Source organism: Phodopus roborovskii, unplaced genomic scaffold, assembly GCF_943737965.1.
Source record: "Phodopus roborovskii unplaced genomic scaffold, PHOROB, whole genome shotgun sequence".
Lineage (NCBI taxonomy): Eukaryota > Metazoa > Chordata > Mammalia > Rodentia > Cricetidae > Phodopus > Phodopus roborovskii.
Genome location: NW_026126721.1, coordinates 1,180,051 through 1,196,668, shown reverse-complemented (window position 1 = coordinate 1,196,668; position 16,618 = coordinate 1,180,051). Strand labels below are relative to the sequence as shown.

At 39.0% G+C, this 16,618-nt stretch overlaps 1 protein-coding gene across 1 annotated transcript; it reads left to right on the top strand.

Moving 5' to 3' along the window:
- Positions 1 to 1,381: 1,381 nt before the first annotated feature.
- Positions 1,382 to 16,407, top strand: Tlr8 (toll like receptor 8). The gene is made up of 2 exons (XM_051174879.1): positions 1,382 to 1,503; positions 12,018 to 16,407. The coding sequence occupies exon 2, from the start codon at positions 12,024 to 12,026 to the stop codon at positions 15,105 to 15,107; it is 3,084 nt and encodes a 1,027-aa protein (XP_051030836.1). The 5' UTR covers positions 1,382 to 1,503; positions 12,018 to 12,023; the 3' UTR covers positions 15,108 to 16,407.
- The last annotated feature ends 211 nt before the right edge of the window (positions 16,408 to 16,618 follow it).

Here is a 16,618-nt window from a genome sequence, read left to right as displayed (position 1 = left end):
AAGATGACTGGTTATGTCACAAATGCCTGTGTTCCTTGATGACCTGGGTCCTGGAAATCACTCTTTTAAAAAAAAATTGTCTGGTTATGTCACAAATCACTGAGCCGTCTATGTCCCTTGATGACCTGGGTCCTGGAAAGCTCTCCCCAACCATGGCCAGATCTTGAATTCCTCAGGGACTGGTCCTCAGAGGTCACTCTAGGAATGATCACCCAAGCCATTCTGTGATGCATGCAAGGCATTCCTTCATAACCAGGCTTTCTATGGTCCACATAAATAAATGTCACCCCAATGTGGTTATCACTTATTTGGTGAGACAAGGTACTGTAGGACAAAACATCTCACTTGGGTCTATTTTTTTTTCTCAAGAAGCCAGCAAGCTCTCTCTGTAAAGAGTTGGCTTCTCAGGACAAGAGAAGAATATCGTGTATGTTATCACACAATGAGAGAAAAACAAAACAAAACAAAAACTCCCACAGTTATTTCATTTATAAAACTCAAAGGTGACTAACAGCTGAGGGCAGTTTTATACTACTATTTACCAATGAGAAAAGACATAATTACTTTTTGAGGGTGATGATATTTTTATAATTATAGACTGAAGTTTGTGGTCTTATTCAGCATGTCAAATTTCCAAATGTTCCTTTGCAAAATTTGGTTTTTACTTCTAGGACAGACTTGGCTCCAAGGTTCTTGACTGTGGGTTTGTGGATGCATTTCTAGGGGGAAACTTGATGAGGCCCTGGCCCTGGAAGCTTCAAGTCTAATTTTACCCAATCAAATCAGAGAAGGAAAAATCCCAAGCTTCTAGACTGTTCGTCAATTCATTCATTCATCCATTCAATGAACATTTACTTTATTTCTTAAATGAACATTTATTGAACTTACATTGCATATCAGGTGCTACATGAAGTAGAAGGGCCCAGCCATGGTTCAGTGGGCAAAAACCCTAGCTATTTATATAGTGTGGCAGCCTTGAAAATGTGTGGAATAAAGAAGAAACACTTGTGAGTTAAATAACTCATGTTTCAGAAATTCCAACTTTGATACAAGCTTATGATAAAGGTGTTTATTTTTAAAGAATGCACTACATCTTTTTTTTTCATTAAAATGGTATTTTCTCTGTTTTCTCGCCCATTTCCTCTAATCCTGCTCACCAAAATCCTAAGATATCCATAGACACAAATACATGTCAACTCACAAAATTTGCTGTGTGGGTTATATGAAAATAATTTTATAAATGACTTTTCTTCTGATTTTAGTTTCGAAATTTTGAAGCAGAGCCAATAAATGATTTGGCAACAGTTAAGAAATCACAAGTTCCTGTCTTCCCATATAAACTTCTGCAAATCCCATGCTAGGTTCCACTGAGGCTAAAGAGACCAAATTTCAGAAGTTTGCCAATGCCTTCTCTATGTACAACTACTTTACACAAAGAACAGCACTGCACTATTTCTGCAAGCTATTTAAAGAGAGCCTTGAAGGGACTACAACTGGGAAGAGGTAAGTTGGGCCTGATCTTGTCTCAAAAATCTCCAGGAAACATGGTTGGTGGCTAATGATGTGAACAAAGAAAGTACTAATTGAGCAAAGCACTGACAGAAGTCAAAGAAATCTAGTAGCACATATTGTATGCTGAGAGGTTTGCCAGTCAGATGAGCTTGTGTGGATATTTGTACAAACTAATTAGAGAGTAAACTTTGAAAGCTGACTGCAGAGATACTGATATCATTTTAAACAAGGAAACAAGACCCTTCCAAGTTAGAATTTGAGCTCATCTACTAGTTTCTCGCCCTGATAAAGAGCATATTTTCCTCCAGAACAACAGGGATGGAGATGATAGGGGAGACAAACTTTTATTTTATCTTCCCTTGGCTGTAGAACATGATTAGTTCCCTCCCTTTACAGCAGTGATTCTCAACCTTCCTAATGATGTGACCCTTTCATACAGTTCTTCATGATGCAGTGAACCCCACCCATAAAATTATTTGTTACTATTTCACAACTGTAATTGTGCTACTGTTATGAAGAATCATAATGTAAATATCTGTGTTTCCCCATGATCTTAGGTGACCCACAAAGGGTCATGACACATAGGTTGAGAACCACTGCTTTACAGACATAGCTCAGTCTCTGCAGCCTAGTGATGGCTGAACTTAACTACTAAAAGTTGAATTTCAGCAACAACAGTTACTTTTCCTGGTTGGAGCTTTAAAACACACACCTTACCACCTCTACCGCTTTTGCTCTACATTGTCTAGATACATACAGTATGTAGTCTGTTTTTATCAGTGTCAAAAAGTATCAGATTGAAAAGCAAACATACTACAAGTCTTGCTGAATAATGTATTTTATAGAAAATTCAGAGAAGTTTAAAGAGCAATTGCAAAGTCTGACTTGAAAAGAATTTCATCCAAAATTAACCATATATATTTTCCCCAGCCATTTAGTGCTCATTAAAGTCCTTGGCTTGACTGTAACAATAACTTAATGCCTGTTCAACTTATTGGAAGTTAATTTTTGTACTCACTTAAAGTCTGTTATAAATTTTGAATATATACTCATTTTGCACTAAAATTTTATGATGCTTACAAATGAGTGCACTGGCCTATATGGAATTGGTCCAAATAGATCAATAGCACATGACATTGCAATTGAAGTAGTTCATTTCTATTTGATGAATTGCTATGATGGTCAATATATTTGTAACATAAGAAAGTAAAATATAGAATAATAAGAAAATCAAAGTAAGCTTGTACTACTACCCACCACATTCCCATTGGTGATAGGTGGGAGCAAAAAAAAAAAAAAAAAAAAACCTCTTGATACAAAAATTAGAATTGTGGAGAGAATCTTAAGAGGAAAAAGGTGCTGTGTCTAGCTAGGCACTGGCAGCTTTGGAAATATCACGTGCCTCCAATGTGCAGTCACAGTTAAAAGTCACTTTCTCAGTGATAGACGAAGGACTTTGTCTTTTCATTAATGAACACAGTATTTTCTTAGGAATGGGACAGAAGATTCTGGAAAGCTCTGAAGCTTGTTTACTAGCCACCATGGCTTGATTTCAGAGAGCAAAGTAGAAGCTCTGACAAGCTGAGATCATGGATAAACATGATGGCAGTTGAGTGTCTAGACACTATCCAAGAGATTAGTATTGTGTCTAGAGTTCAGCCTGAGCATATCCCCAAAGAGTCTCTCCATGATTCTAACTTCTACCAAGAGGTCCTTGACTTCCACCTGCCACCAAAGGTAATGAAGTGGGTAGTTTTACAAGTTTACTTTCATTGTCTCACTGTTCTATATTCTACTTTATTTTGATACAGTTAAGCTGACCATCATAGAGTTCATTGTCCTTCAATCACTGCTTTTTATCTTTCCATGTAATAAAAATCATCAGAATTGATAGGAAAGAAGGCAGACTTGTGGGAAGCTCAAACTCAGAGAGAATGCTATGGCAGAGGGAATCATTACCCATAGTTAGATAATATCTCCAGGCACATCATTATGACACCCACTGGGACTATCCTGGACATCACTGTTCTGAAGGAATACCTTTCTAAGTTCAACTGGGATGTTAAATGGAGACTTGATATTTTTACATATGTGTATTGAGTAGCAATTGTATATGTGTGCATTCCTTAGACTCTGTCTATTTTAATGTTTGTGACAGGGTCCCTTGCTTAGCTGGAACTTGCCAAATATGCTACATTGGGTGATCAATGAACCCTACTGTTATACCTGGCTCTGCCTTTCCAGACACTATGCATAGGTTTTCTTTTAACTTTCTTTTTCATCCTTCCTTCTTTCCTCCCCCAACCCTCTCTCATTGTTATGTGGTTCTGGAGATCAAACTCAGTTCCTTGTGCTTTCAAAGCAAGTATGTTTTATCAATAGAGACATATTACTTTTTTTTTTTTTTTTACTATTTACAGATTTTGCTATTTTTAAACTGTAAACTCAAAATATGATTGTTGGGAGATATGAACTAAGTTTATTTTAACACCAAGCCTGTGGTTCTAGATGTGCATTAGCAAATGCAAACTACGCTTTTTTTCAGGTGGTAAGAGAGAGCTGCTCATTTGTACCTAAGTCTAATCTCATTAGCTTTGGGGCCATCCTGTTGAAATTCAAAAACCTGGAATGCAAGAGATGCTCTCTGTGGTGGCACAGAAAAGCAAAGTAACATATCTGCCCCCAGTGTTTGTACCGTGTAAATGTGAAATATATGATGGTTTATTATTTTTTGAGAGTTGTTTGTTATTTGTTTGAGTGTTTTGCTTGTATGTGTGTATTGTACCTTGTGTTTGCCTGATACCCATAGGTATGATGTTAGATTGCCTGGAGCTGGAGTTGTAGGTGGTTGTGACTCAACAAATACGTGCTGGGAACAGAACTCAGGTCTTCTGCAAAAGCAGTAAGTCTTTTATCTACTGAGCCACCTCTCTAACCCATAGCTGTAATGTTTTTGCTCATTACTGTAACCAGATCATTGTCAATTTTCTCCTTAGGTTTCAGCCCTGACTCATAGAATCATCTGAGCATATCTAAGCTGTGTTTCAGTTTGGCTACCTACTATGGGAGGGACCTTGGATAAATTAACCTCTCAAAGCATCAGGTTCCAAGTTTGGGAAACAGGAACTTATGATACCAGCCACCTTGTTGATTTTTATAAGGCTGGAATAAACAGATGCATGCACTATACTCCCCTTATGGCAAACCCTTTCATGCTTTTCACATACTCTTAAGTGTGTTGAAGCAGGATCCATTTCTTCAGCATCAAGTGCTTTTGACTGGCATTTTTTTCTCCTATCCTCCAAAGAAGTGCAAGACTCCATCATATTTGGGGAAGATATAATAAAGTATCAACTATTAATTTCAACTAAGATGATAAATCACATTTGTATATCTATTTTTTAAAAATGCTTTATTTTTTGTATGCATTTGCCTGCATGGCTGGTGCCCTCGGAGATAGTGTCAGATCCTCCAGAACTTTGGAGTTTTCAGGCCTAAGCAGGACCATTTCCAGATTTCCAGAAAAGAGTACAGGTGGTCTGTGGTAAATTATACCAGGATAAGGGAAGTCAAACTTGTTTTTCTTGCACTGCTAGGAGGAAGAATTCAGGGCCTTTGGCGATGAGCACTCAACTGCTAAACTACACTACCAAATTCTTTTTGTGTTTTGTTTGTTGGCTTGGTTTGGTTTTTAATTTTTGAGCCAGGATCTCACTAGGTAACTCCAGTTAGTCTTGACCTCACAATTCTCTTGCCTCTGAGTCCAACTTGTCTTGAAAGAAACCTTGAAGAGGGAGAAGAAAAGAGTTAGTTATCTGTGCAAAATGACTGAATTCTAAGAGGTGGGCAAAAGGGGTACAACTCTTCACCCTGCTTCCCCGCCTGCACTGTGGATTGTGAGGGGATCATTTGGGCCTCACCTAGAGGTGCCATGGTCGTAGTACTCCTGCACCTAGAGTTTTCCTATCTGATGACCACTGGACCAACTGGTACAGGGTGGCTCCCAGCCCACCCATAATCAGCTAGGGGGCACTTTGAGAACTGCTCTTTTCATTATACCAGTGTTTCCAAAGGGCTCAGTACGAGTCTATCCAGGTACAATGTGAAAAGGAAGATTTGTGTGAGGTGACAGAGGTGGAGTTCCCTGTGTTGTTCAATGACTGCAATGATGGCTATGCACCATGGATGCAATCACTGTGCAGATTGTGCTCAGAAAATAGAAAAACAAAACAAAAAGCTATGAAACTACTTCCAGAGTAATGGTAGCTGCTTTTTGATAGACAGAGGGGAAGTTAAGCAATTTTCTTACTTTCTGTTGTTACTATTTCAGTGGTGTTTATGATTTATGAGCTTTCTTTAAATAAATGAGTTTCGGTTTTCTCCAGTTGACCAAGGCAGCTCTGTCCTTCTCTTCAGTGGTTTCAGGCTGTCAGATGAAGGTATGACTGTGCAAAGAGCTTTTTGGACCAAATATCCCAGAAAACCACTGTTTTTTATACACTCTCACTTTCATGTTTAGCCAAGTGTCACAAATGTGAGTGCTCAAATAGCAGAAATGTATGTTTTTTTACTGTTTCACAAATCCAAAATCCACATGATACAGGAAGACGTAAATTCTTTGTGAGGGGGGTCTGAAGAGAAGCCTAAGAAAGGACAGGGGCACTAGGAAGCTCAGTGTTCAAGGTAAATAATATCTTTGTGCTACCATAACAACAAACCAGGGACAGGAGAAATTGTTCAGCAATTAAAAACTTGCATTGCAGCCAGGTGGTGGTGGTGCATGTCTTTAATCCCAGCACTTGGGAGGCAGACGCAGGTGGATCTCTTGAGTTCAAGGCCAATCTGGTCAACAGAGTGAATTCCGGGACATCCAGGGCTGTTACACAGAGAAACCCTGTCTTGAAAACCAAAACAAACAAACAAACAAAATAAAACAAAAACAAAAGCTTTCATTGCTCTTGTAGTAAAAGATCAAGAGCTCAGTTCTCAGCACCCAAGTAGGGTGCTTCTTCCTCCTCCTTCCTCACTTCTCCCTTTTCCTTCTCTTACTTAATCCTTTTCTCTCTCCTCTCTTCCTCACCTCTACTCCCCTTCCCCTCCTTAACATATTGGAGATGGAATGAAGGCTGGGGCAAGTGCTCTATCACAAATGTATGGTCACCATAGTATAAGTGAAACTATTTAAAATAAGAACTATGAGAATAAAATAGAGAAGCAGCAACTTCTCAAGTACAGGAATGCAAGAAGGAAAATAAAATATATAGAGACAGAGGCAGACACATACAGAGATGGGGTAATTCTATGTAATAGTTTGCAGCATAGAATCATGGGAAGGTTTGGGAGCTGGGAAGCATAGGCTTCTTGGGAGAGACCAGCCAGATTAGTTGAGAGCCTTAATAAGAAGTTAGACTGCTCTTCCCAGAGGACCTGGATTAAATACCCAGCACCCACATGGCAGCTCCTAACTGTTTCTGACTCCAGTTCCAGGAGATCCAACACCCTTCTCTGGCTTCCTTAGACACTGAATGGAAGTGATAGACAGATATACAAACAGGCAAAACATCTGTGTGTAAAACATGTGTGTGTGTGTGTGTGTGTGTGTGTGTGTGTGTGTGTGTGTGTGTTAGACTGTCCTTGTTCCACCCCTTAGACAAAAGTCAAGGCCAGGATGAACTACCATAAAGGGAACAGGAGGGATGGAGGGTTAAAGAATGCTCCATTTGTGGAGCACAGGAACCATGCTCATTCCAGGATCAGCTCTGGGAACTCTGGCATTTGTCTCACTAATGATCATTCACCTCAGCACGCCAGGCAGGAAGATGCATGGACTCACTTTGGGGAAGTAGGCATGGCTCAAGGTGAGGCTAGGTAGACACGTGACATAACTGCAAAATGATAGAGAACCTTGAAAACAAAACTTGATTAATGAAAAGCCATGATGGACGAAAATGCATCTTTAATAAGAGCAAGGTCTCCCTTGTTCCCCTCAGTCTGGTTGCAGTTTCAACAGAACTTTCTGCACACAAGCAAATATGGGTTGAGGGCTGACACTTGCTGATTTTTCTAATTTTCTTTTGTTTTGAGATAGGTTCTTACTCTGTATCACTGAATGCCAGGATTACATGTGCATGCCACAACATCAAGCCTGATTTATAGTTTATTTTTTAAATATTTATTTTGTTTTAAGTTATGTATACTTGTGGGGGGGGGGTTATGTGCATGTGAGTGCAGGTATCCCTGGAGGCTAGAACAAGATACCAGATCTCCTAGAACTGGAGTTATAGGTGGTTGTGAGGAGAGAAGAGATAACAGAAGGAGGGGAGGGGAGGAATGGGGAAGGAGGAGAGAAAGAAGAGGAATAGGAAAAAGGAGATATATTTAGGCCCATGTCCTACTTAGCTGTGTTCATAAAAAGGCTCTACATATTAAGTATGTATCAAGCACAGTAAGTCAAATGAAATGGATCAAAGAGTCTAGGAAGAAGATGAGGATGGAAGGATAAAAGAAAGATGATGTTATGAGTGGTTTTCCCACCAGCCAGATCCCACAGCCACATCAGCCCCAAATAACACACAGAGATGCTGTATAGATATAAAGCTGTTGACCAATGGCCAGAGCTTCTTATTGGCTAACTCCATCTTAAATATTAACCCATTTCTATTAATCTAAGTATTTCCATGTGGTCTTATCTTACTGGAGAGAGGGTCCAGACCTTCTTCTCAAGTCCCTACAGCATGACTCCCCTTCACTACATCTCCCAGAATACCGCTTATCTCCTAGTTCCACCCCCATCTTGCCTTCTTATTTGCCAAGAGTACTTTATTCATTAACCAATAAAAGAAACATATTTACAAAATGACATCTCCCAACAAGAGGACAAGAGAGGAGAGAGAGAAGAAAGAAGAGAGAGGAAAGAAGTCTACCTTACTTCATCTGGGATTCAGCTTCTATTTGCTATCCTTACAATAACACTTTACTGAAGAAATGTAGCCTTTGCTAGGTTTTTGGTTTGGTTTGGTTTGGCTTTTGGTTTGTTTGTTGTTTATTTTGGTTTTTTGTGTCTACACTCTCTGCCATTCTGAAATCTAGGTGAATGCGGAATGTTCTGCCAGGGAGTGTTTGAAGATATTCCCTGGACTTCAGCTGAGTACCTTGGGAAATAAGCATTAGCAGTTGTGGTGGTTTGAACGAGTATCATAAATCTGAATATTTGATTCCAAGTTGGTAGATTATTTTGGAAGGGTTAGGAGGTGTGGCCTTCTAGGAGGGAGTGTATCACTAGGGGTGGACTTTGGGGTTCCAAAAGTCCACACCAGGTCCAGTCTCACCCCATTTCAGCCTTTGTATCAAATGTGAGCTCTCAGCTACTATACTGCTCCAGCACCAGGTATGCTTGCTTGCTGCCATGCTCTCCACTATGGTAACCATGGACCAATGCTCTGGAACTGTAAGCAAGCCTTCAACTAAATGCCTTTTGTTATATAAGCTGCCTTAGTCGTGGTTTCTCTTCACAGCAATAGACAGTAACTAAGACAGCAATGGATAGAAGCTCTGTGAGGGCCTGTGTGGAATGTCAAGGCCTGAGCACTGATGAATCAACCATTTCTCCTCAACTTCTTTGCTGTCCACTACTCACCATTTGATGCACTTTTCAAATTTCAGCTATTTGGAACTTGTCCACTCACATTCTTGTCTCAGTGCCATTTTAGAAGACTAGTTTTAGAAACTTCAGGCTACTCCCTCAGTTCTGTTCATTTCCCGGTACTTTAGACTATATGAGAAAATGGTTTCATCGTGAAGGAACATTGAACAACTCTCCACAGACTCCTCTGTTGGGAACAGAAGTTCATAGAGCTTTTCATGCTGAATTGCTCTATTTGTATGAAATTATAGTTGAAACTAGGTGTGGCAATCTTAATTTGAGGAAGAAGGGCCACAGCAGATGGAGTCTGATTCTTGATTCACAAAGGGTGTCTTGCCCATCAATAGCTCTATTAGTTTGCAAATAATTTAAAATATCTTGGATTCAGATTTTTACCATGATACATGTTTCCCATAGTCCTTTTACAAATTAATGTGGTTTTTTTTGTTTTGTAGTTAAAAGTTGTAATAAGAACCTTACCAACACTCTCTCAGTGAGATGACCAAGGTCTTCATCAACTGGGGAAGTCATGTTGATAGCATGTAGTCTTGGTCTTACTAGAATGACACATTATACTTCTATGATGTCTTTCTTCCAAAACTTACAACCTTAGTCTAATCATAACAAAAAGAAGGACCTTCTATATAACTCTCTGTCTTCTTTACTACCTTCCTGTCTAATGTTCTATCTAACTTTCAGTATAGACATCAGAGAGGTTGGTATTTTCCTTAATGATTTTTCAGTGTTGAGTTTTTTAAACAGTTCCTGAAATTAAATACACACCCAATAAATATTTGCTAAATGAATGATTATAAAAATTTTCTTATATTTTTTCCATTGCTAGACAGTATTCTGTGGTAGCACTACAACCAGTCCTCTATTCATAGAGATTTAGATTTTTCCAATATTTTGCTCTTGCTAAATGTTTTGCTTAGAACGTATTTCTACATAGATATTGGCATATGTAGCTATGTCTTCAGGTTCTACTTCTAGAATTGAAATTGCTAATTCCAAGTATACATTTCTAGTTTTTGAAAGGTGTTGAAAACTGCTGTCCATCTTAGATGTAGCATTGACTTCTATTTCTACCAGAAAAATTTGAGGCTTCCTGTTTCACAACATGTCAAGCTGCACAATTGATATTATTTAAAACTGGGATCAGTATAATTTATTGAGTGAGACTGAGTATGTTTTTCTATGCTTAAGAAGTATTCACAAGGGTTGACAGAACTCTTCCAGACCACCCAGATTCAATTCCCATCACATATATGGTGGCTCACAATCATCAGTAGCTCCAGTTCCACGGGACCCAATGCCCTATTCTGGCCTCCTAGGGTACCAGGCACATATGGTGCAAAGACACACGTGCAGTCAAAATATCTATACACATAAGCATCTACTCATTAATTTTTATTGTTAATATATTTTTGTCTGTTTTCTATTGGGTTGCATTCATAAGAAGGTTCTACACAATAAGAACCTATTAAATATAAATGAACAAATGAAACAGATCAGCGAGCCTGAAAATGGAGTCAAATGTGCAAGAAAGTTGTACATGGAACACTGAGCAAAGCAAAGCAGAGATCAGGTGATTCGGCCATTGATTCTGAAATAACTGTGTTTCCATTTAGAAAAGAATAATTTGACGAGTGATGGTAGCCCACACCTTCAATCTCAGTACTTGGGAAACAGAGGCAGTTGGATCTGAGTTCATGGTCAACCTGGTCTACAGAGCGAGTTCCAGGACATCCAGGGCTACACAGTCTCAAAAAAACAAAACAAAAAGAAAAGAATAATAGTTTACATTTCATACTTTATGCCAAAACAGTTCTAGTGGGGAAAGATATTTTTATGTGAGAAAATGAAATCACAAATTTAACATGAGAAATGTTAAGAAAATTGTTTTTCTTTTCATTTTTTTTATTTTTTGAGGAAAATTGTTGTTTATAGTAATTGTTGTTTATAGCAATGTACAGAACTATGAGAAAATGTATTATCACTGCAGAGGAACAAAAAAAAAACCCAGAGGAAATAATTGCAAGAACTATGAAAAGCAGGTGATGACTTTGACTTAAGTGTCTTGGATGATACAATGGATACAGGACTTGAGTTCTTCTTGGGAACTGGACAAAGTTTTATCAAGAGTTATTCCAAAAAGGACTGGGAAACAACTCAGTGTAAAAAGCACTTGCTGTGTTGTGTGAGAACCCAAATTCAGAGCCCCCAGAATCCACATATAAACTGGGTAAGTGTGGTAGCCTGCCTGTAATCCCAGCTTTTGGGAGACTGACACAATGGATCTCTAAAGCAAGCTGGCTATCTAGACTAGTCAAACCCGTAAGCCCTGTGGTTTGTGAGAGCTCTCACCTCAGTACATAAAGTGGGCAGTGATTGGGGAAGAAAATTTGTGTTAATGTCTGACTTTCAAATGCTTGCATGCACACTAATACATACATGTCCACATGCATGCACCTACACACATACATGCACACTGCACATGCCAAAGAATAGTTATACAAATAGTTCATTGATAAAAATATATGTCATGATGTGCCATAGACTTTGCATTAGCCACAACCATGCTTCTTCTCAGACTCAATGTGGTGATGGAGGGGAGAGCATCTTGATTAATGTCTCTTCAAAAACTTGCTGTCTCAGAGAATTTCATCTTTAACATTTTTAGCCCTCTGGAAGCTAAAAACATACAAATATTCTGAAACTCACTTGATGCAATGTATTGACCTATTTGTAGTATTTCACACATCAAAGCTTGTATAAGTATGATGGAACACTGCTAATTTCACCAAGCAACACCCAGAAAATGTTGTCACTCTAATGCTCTTCCACTTTTGGTTTTCTTTAGGAAAACATGTCCCTTCAGTCCTGGATTCTGACCTACTTTTGCCTGCTCACCTCTGGAACCGGAGAGTTCTTCAAAACAAATTATTCCAGAAGCTATCCCTGTGATGAGAAAAGGAAAAATGGCCTTGTGGTTGCAGAATGCAGTGATCGTCGGCTACAAGAAGTTCCCCCAACTATAGGCAAATATGTGACAGAAATAGACCTGTCTCACAATTCCATCATGAATGTAACAAACGAGTCCTTTCAAGAACTGCAAAACCTCACTAAAATAAATCTGAACCACAATGCCAATCAACAGCACCCAAATGAAAATAAAAATGGTATGAATATTACAGATGGGGCATTCCTCAACCTAACAAATCTAAAGATGTTACTGCTTGAAGACAACCAATTATACACCATGCCTGCTGGCTTGCCTGAGTCTTTGACAGAACTTAGCCTCATTCAAAACAATATAGTTATGGTAACTAAAAACAACACTTTGGGGCTTAGCAACTTGGAAATACTCTATTTGGGCTGGAACTGCTATTTTTATTGTAATCAAAACTTTAGCGTGGAAGATGGGGCCTTTGAAACCCTTACACACTTGAAGGTGCTCTCATTATCTTTCAACAGACTCATCCACGTGCCTCCCAAATTACCAAACTCCATAAGAAAACTTTTTCTGAGCAATGCCAAGATCGTGAATATCACTGAGGAAGACTTCAAGGGACTGGAACAGTTAACATTACTGGATTTGAGTGGAAACTGTCCGAGGTGTTTCAATGCCCCTTTTAATTGCATACCTTGCAATGGAAATGCTTCCATCTACATACATCCTCTTGCTTTTCAAAGTCTCACCCAACTTCGCTATCTAAACCTCTCCAGCACTTCCCTCCAAACAATTCCTTCCACCTGGTTCAACAATCTGACAAATCTGAAGGAACTCCGACTTGAATTTAACTATTTACTGCAAGAAATTGCCTCAGGAGAATTTTTAACAAAACTACCCAATTTACAAATCCTTGACCTGTCTTTCAACTTTCAATATAAAAAATATTTACAATCTATTACTATTTCCCCAAACTTCTCTATGCTTCAGTCTCTCAAGACATTGCACTTAAAGGGCTATATATTCCGAGAACTTAAACAGGAACATTTCAAACCCCTCCAGAGTCTTCCAAACTTAACGACTATCAACTTGGGTATTAACTTTATCATGAAAATTGATTTTAAAGTTTTCCAAGACTTTCCCAACCTGAAAGTTATTTATTTGTCAGAAAACCGTATATCACCCAGAGAAGATAGTACAGATGGCTCCTCTTTGCCATATCATATCCATAAACGTCGCTCAATGATCACCGAGTTTGATCCACACTCGACTTTTTATCGTAGCACCAAACCTTTAATAAAGCCACAGTGTACTACTTATGGCAAAGCCTTGGATTTAAGTTTGAACAATATTTTTGTTATTGGGAAAAAACAATTTGAAGGTTTTCATGACATTGCCTGCTTAAATCTGTCCTTCAATGCCAACACTCAAGTGTTGAATGGCACAGAATTCTCAGCCATGCCCCACATTAGATATTTGGATTTATCAAACAACAGACTAGACTTTGATGATAACAAGGCTTTCAATGAACTTCGCAACCTAGAAGTGCTCGACCTGAGCCACAATGCACACTATTTCCGTATAGCGGGGGTAACACACCGTCTAGGATTTATCCAGAACTTAATAAATCTCAAGGTGTTAAACCTGAGCTACAATGGCATTTACACTCTCACAGATGACAGAGAGCTGAAAAGCATGTCCCTGAAAGAATTGGTTTTCAGCAGAAACCGCCTTGACCTTTTGTGGAATGCAGATGATACAAGCTACTGGACCATTTTTAGAAGTCTCTGGAATCTGACACGCCTGGACTTATCTTACAATAACCTTCAACAAATCCCAAATGAAGCATTCCTCAGCTTGCCCCAGAGCCTCAGAGAGTTACATATCAATGGTAACAGGTTGCATTTCTTTAATTGGACATCCCTCCATCATTTTCCTCAGCTCCATTTGTTGGACTTACGAGAAAACAAGCTGTATTTCCTAACCAATTGCCTATCTAAGTTTACACAATCCCTGCAGACACTGCTGCTCAGCCACAATAAGTTTGCTCATCTGCCCTCTGGCTTCCTCTCTGAAGCCAGTAGTCTTGTGCACCTGGATCTAAGTTTCAATGTGATAAGGATGATCAATAAATCCTCCCTGCAAACCAAGACTAAAACAAACTTGTCCGTTCTGGAACTAAGTGGGAACCATTTTGACTGCACGTGCGACATAAGTGATTTTCGAAGCTGGATAGATGAAAATGTGCATATCACAATTCCTAGATTAGTAGATGTTATTTGTACCAGTCCTGGGGATCAAACAGGGAAGAGTATCATGAGTCTAGAGCTCATGACTTGTCTTTCAGACACCACTGCAGCCATCCTGTTTTCCCTCACATTCCTTATCACCTCCATGGTTATGTTGGCTGCCCTGGTTCATCATCTGTTTTACTGGGATGTTTGGTTTATCTATCACATCTGTTCAGCTAAGTTAAGAGGCTACAGGTCTTTGGATACATCCCGAACTTTCTATGATGCTTACATTTCTTATGACACCAAAGATGTATCTGTTACAGACTGGGTAATCAATGAGCTGCGCTACCACCTTGAAGAGAGTGAAGACAAAAATGTCCTCCTTTGCTTAGAGGAGAGGGATTGGGATCCAGGATTAGCCATCATTGATAACCTCATGCAAAGCATAAACCAGAGCAAGAAAACAATCTTTGTTTTAACCAAAAAATATGCCAAGAGCTGGAACTTTAAAACAGCTTTTTACTTGGCCTTGCAGAGGCTAATGGATGAGAACATGGATGTGATTATCTTCATCCTCCTTGAGCCCGTGTTACAGTACTCACAGTATCTGAGGCTGCGGCAGCGAATCTGTAAGAGCTCCATTCTCCAGTGGCCTGACAACCCCAAAGCAGAACACTTATTTTGGCAAAGTCTGAAAAACGTGGTCTTGACTGAAAATGATTCACGGTATAACAATTTGTACATTGATTCCATTAGACAATACTAATGCTAGGAAATCATGTCTCCATGCCATCGTAAAAAACACACAGCTTCTTGGCAATGAACTGTGGTGAGTGCAGGACTCATGGCTGCTCGAGGTGTCATGAAAAAGTGGCAATTGCATACTCAGCCCTAAACTGGACTCTTTTCCCACCTCCTATAAGGATGAAGTAACTTTGTGGAAGAAGGGGCTGAAAGGGTATATGAGCTGGGAGACATGGAGAAGGGCTGAATATGCTATCTTCTGGGCATGACACAGCCACCGCAAACATGATCGGATAGCAAGTATGGTTGCCTGAGGTGGGCCTGCACAAAAGCACTGAACATGAGAGAGGATCTTGTAAGGAATTGGGTAGGTAGGTTGGCAGTGTTCGGGGAGAGAGAAGAAAAGGTGGGCATGAGAGTAACGAAAAAGCATGGGGCTCTCTAGGAAGCTTCATTCTGAAATCCACTTACAAGCTCACACCCATGCAATTGTCCTTAAGATTCAGTTTCTCCTACATGTTAGCCAAAGACTGCTGTCAGCTGCCTGCTCTGTGGACTTCTCTCCCAAGGCAGCTTGCTTCATCAATGTCAGCAAGAGTGGACACAGAAGTCTATAACAAGAGTCAGTCTTTTGGAAGCTAATCAGGTAAATGCTAGCATACCAGTGCAGCAGTATTCTAGTTGATAAAAATCAACCATAGATTCTACCAGTTCCAGGGAACAAGTAACTTGGGTCCAGGGAAAGCTATGGAAAATCAGGATAACAGACTTAAGAGCACATGAGCTAAGAGAAAATAGTTTGATCAAGATAAACGATTGTCTGAGTCAGTCATTAATCATTTCCTTGAACTAAAATTCAGGGACAGCTTGCCATCTTTATCACAGATCACCAATACCAGAGAGTTAGATTACATGGTCAGTCTTAGAAGTCAGCCTATCATACCTACTTTTCAAGCCCTAAGAACATTTACTACTATACCTGACATTAGGATGCTGGTGAAATTGATGATATAGGCATGGCTATGGGGTTAGATTACATTGTGATTACATTAATCATTCTTTTACAATTACTTTTTAAAATATATTTTGAGATTATAATATAATTACATAATTTCTTCTTCTTTTTCCTCCCTCCAAACCCTCTCACGTACTCCCCCTCTGACTTTTACAAACATTGCCTATAATACTTACTTTTAAGGTTTTGATGTGATAGTTTTCAAATTCCTTTTATTTCTTAACCATTTAAAATGTATCCATTGAAATGAAAAGACTTTGGAGTATTTGTTAATTATCATTGGCGTACATCTTAAAAGGAATGAATAAAATTTCTTCATTTTACATGACAAATGTGTAATAAATCTATACAGGAAACCAGAATTATAATATGGAAGTTTTTATCTGCATTGATTGTTTTTTACATTTCTTTTTTTTTTTGAAAAATCTTCTGGAAAAATCAATAGGGAAGCAATGTTCATATTAAGATAATAATTCTATCTTATTTGAGTCTCAGAAGAAAAAGATCCAAGTATCTAT